General features: G+C 43.6%; 1 protein-coding gene across 1 annotated transcript; it reads right to left on the bottom strand.

Annotated features, from left to right (window-relative positions):
• Positions 1–92: 92 nt before the first annotated feature.
• LOC115868744 (60S ribosomal protein L38-like) lies at positions 93–303 on the bottom strand. Its single transcript, XM_045288254.1, is given in 3 exon segments — positions 93–220; positions 223–246; positions 249–303. Coding segments are annotated over 3 exon segments (207 nt in total).
• Positions 304–1,216: the final 913 nt, after the last annotated feature.

Below are 1,216 nucleotides of genomic sequence, written 5' to 3'. Positions count from 1 at the left end.
CTGGCTGGTCTCCTCCCCCCGACCCTTCTGAAAGGGGGTGTCCCTTTACCAGAATTTAAAGTTCTCATTAGAGTTCGCATCAGCCGCCGGGTTCATTTCAGCTCCTGCACTGCCAGACCCGGGGGCAGAGACCGCTTCAACTTCTCGGCCTTCTCCTGGTGGATGAGGACCAGGGTGTAGAGGTACCTGCTGCACCGCATCTTAAATTTCGTGTTATCTTGTTCTTCTTGATCTTGACAGACTTGCTTCCTTTCGCCGGGCTGTGAGCAGGAAGTCCTTGATCTCTTCTATTTCGCGAGGCATGGCCACCAGGTGCGGACCGGACCGGCACAGCAAGCCGCGCGAAGCGAAGAAGGCACAGGAGCAGATTCTTATTATTTCCTAATCTCTCACCGACCGCTGTCTCCCTTTCCCTCTGGTTTCTGCTGCTCTTCCCCTCCTGCATCCCACTTCACCTTTCGTCATCATTGCCCTCTAGCTTTGAGTTTGAAGAGGGCTCTGGCTAGCTAGCTAGCATCGGACCCCTAGACCCAGTTGAACTGGGTTCCATTCTTTAAGATTATTTCTTGATACAAAGCTATATAAGATATTTAAGAAATACATATATGAGCGTCACTGCTTTTGTTTCCCTTGACAGCCCAGCCTACCCCAGAAGGTGAAGCATTAGACTGGAGGTTAGACAGGTGTTAACATGGGTGAAGGGGAAGATAGTATTCCACTCTAGAGAGAAGAGAAGTCAAGGTTATGGGGGTGGAGGGCAGACTATTGGATGATTTGAAAAGTAGTTTAAGTTGTTGAACACAAAATTGATTATCTGAAATATAAACCTCGACCTAATTCATAATCATTTTTTAAAGAGAGATATTGACAAGATACACCCTATATAGTCCCTATCTCATTAACATAATAAATACAACCCATTTCCAAGTGGGATTATAGCAGACATAGAGGTTAAGATTTACAATACATATTTTTGGGAGAACATAATTCAAACCGTAAATTCCTAAGGAACAATTTCCAACTATTTGAAATATCTATGCATTTCTTTACCTGCATCCTTTTTGCTATCATGAAACTGTAATCGTAGGTCTAGCATCTTCTGTGAGTTGTGGTCGTAAATTAGAACTTTAGCACATAGTAGGAGTCAACAGGTTAGAAGCAAGGAGGAGGAGGAAGGACTCTTTTTTTTTTTTCTTTTTCTTTCTTTTTTTTTTTT

The sequence above is a fragment of the Echinops telfairi genome, unplaced genomic scaffold (genome assembly GCF_000313985.2).
Source record: "Echinops telfairi isolate 266 unplaced genomic scaffold, ASM31398v2 ScPeMD7_18;HRSCAF=68, whole genome shotgun sequence".
NCBI lineage: Eukaryota > Metazoa > Chordata > Mammalia > Afrosoricida > Tenrecidae > Echinops > Echinops telfairi.
The sequence above is the reverse complement of the archived record's forward strand: the minus strand, read 5'-3'. Positions and strand labels throughout refer to the sequence as shown.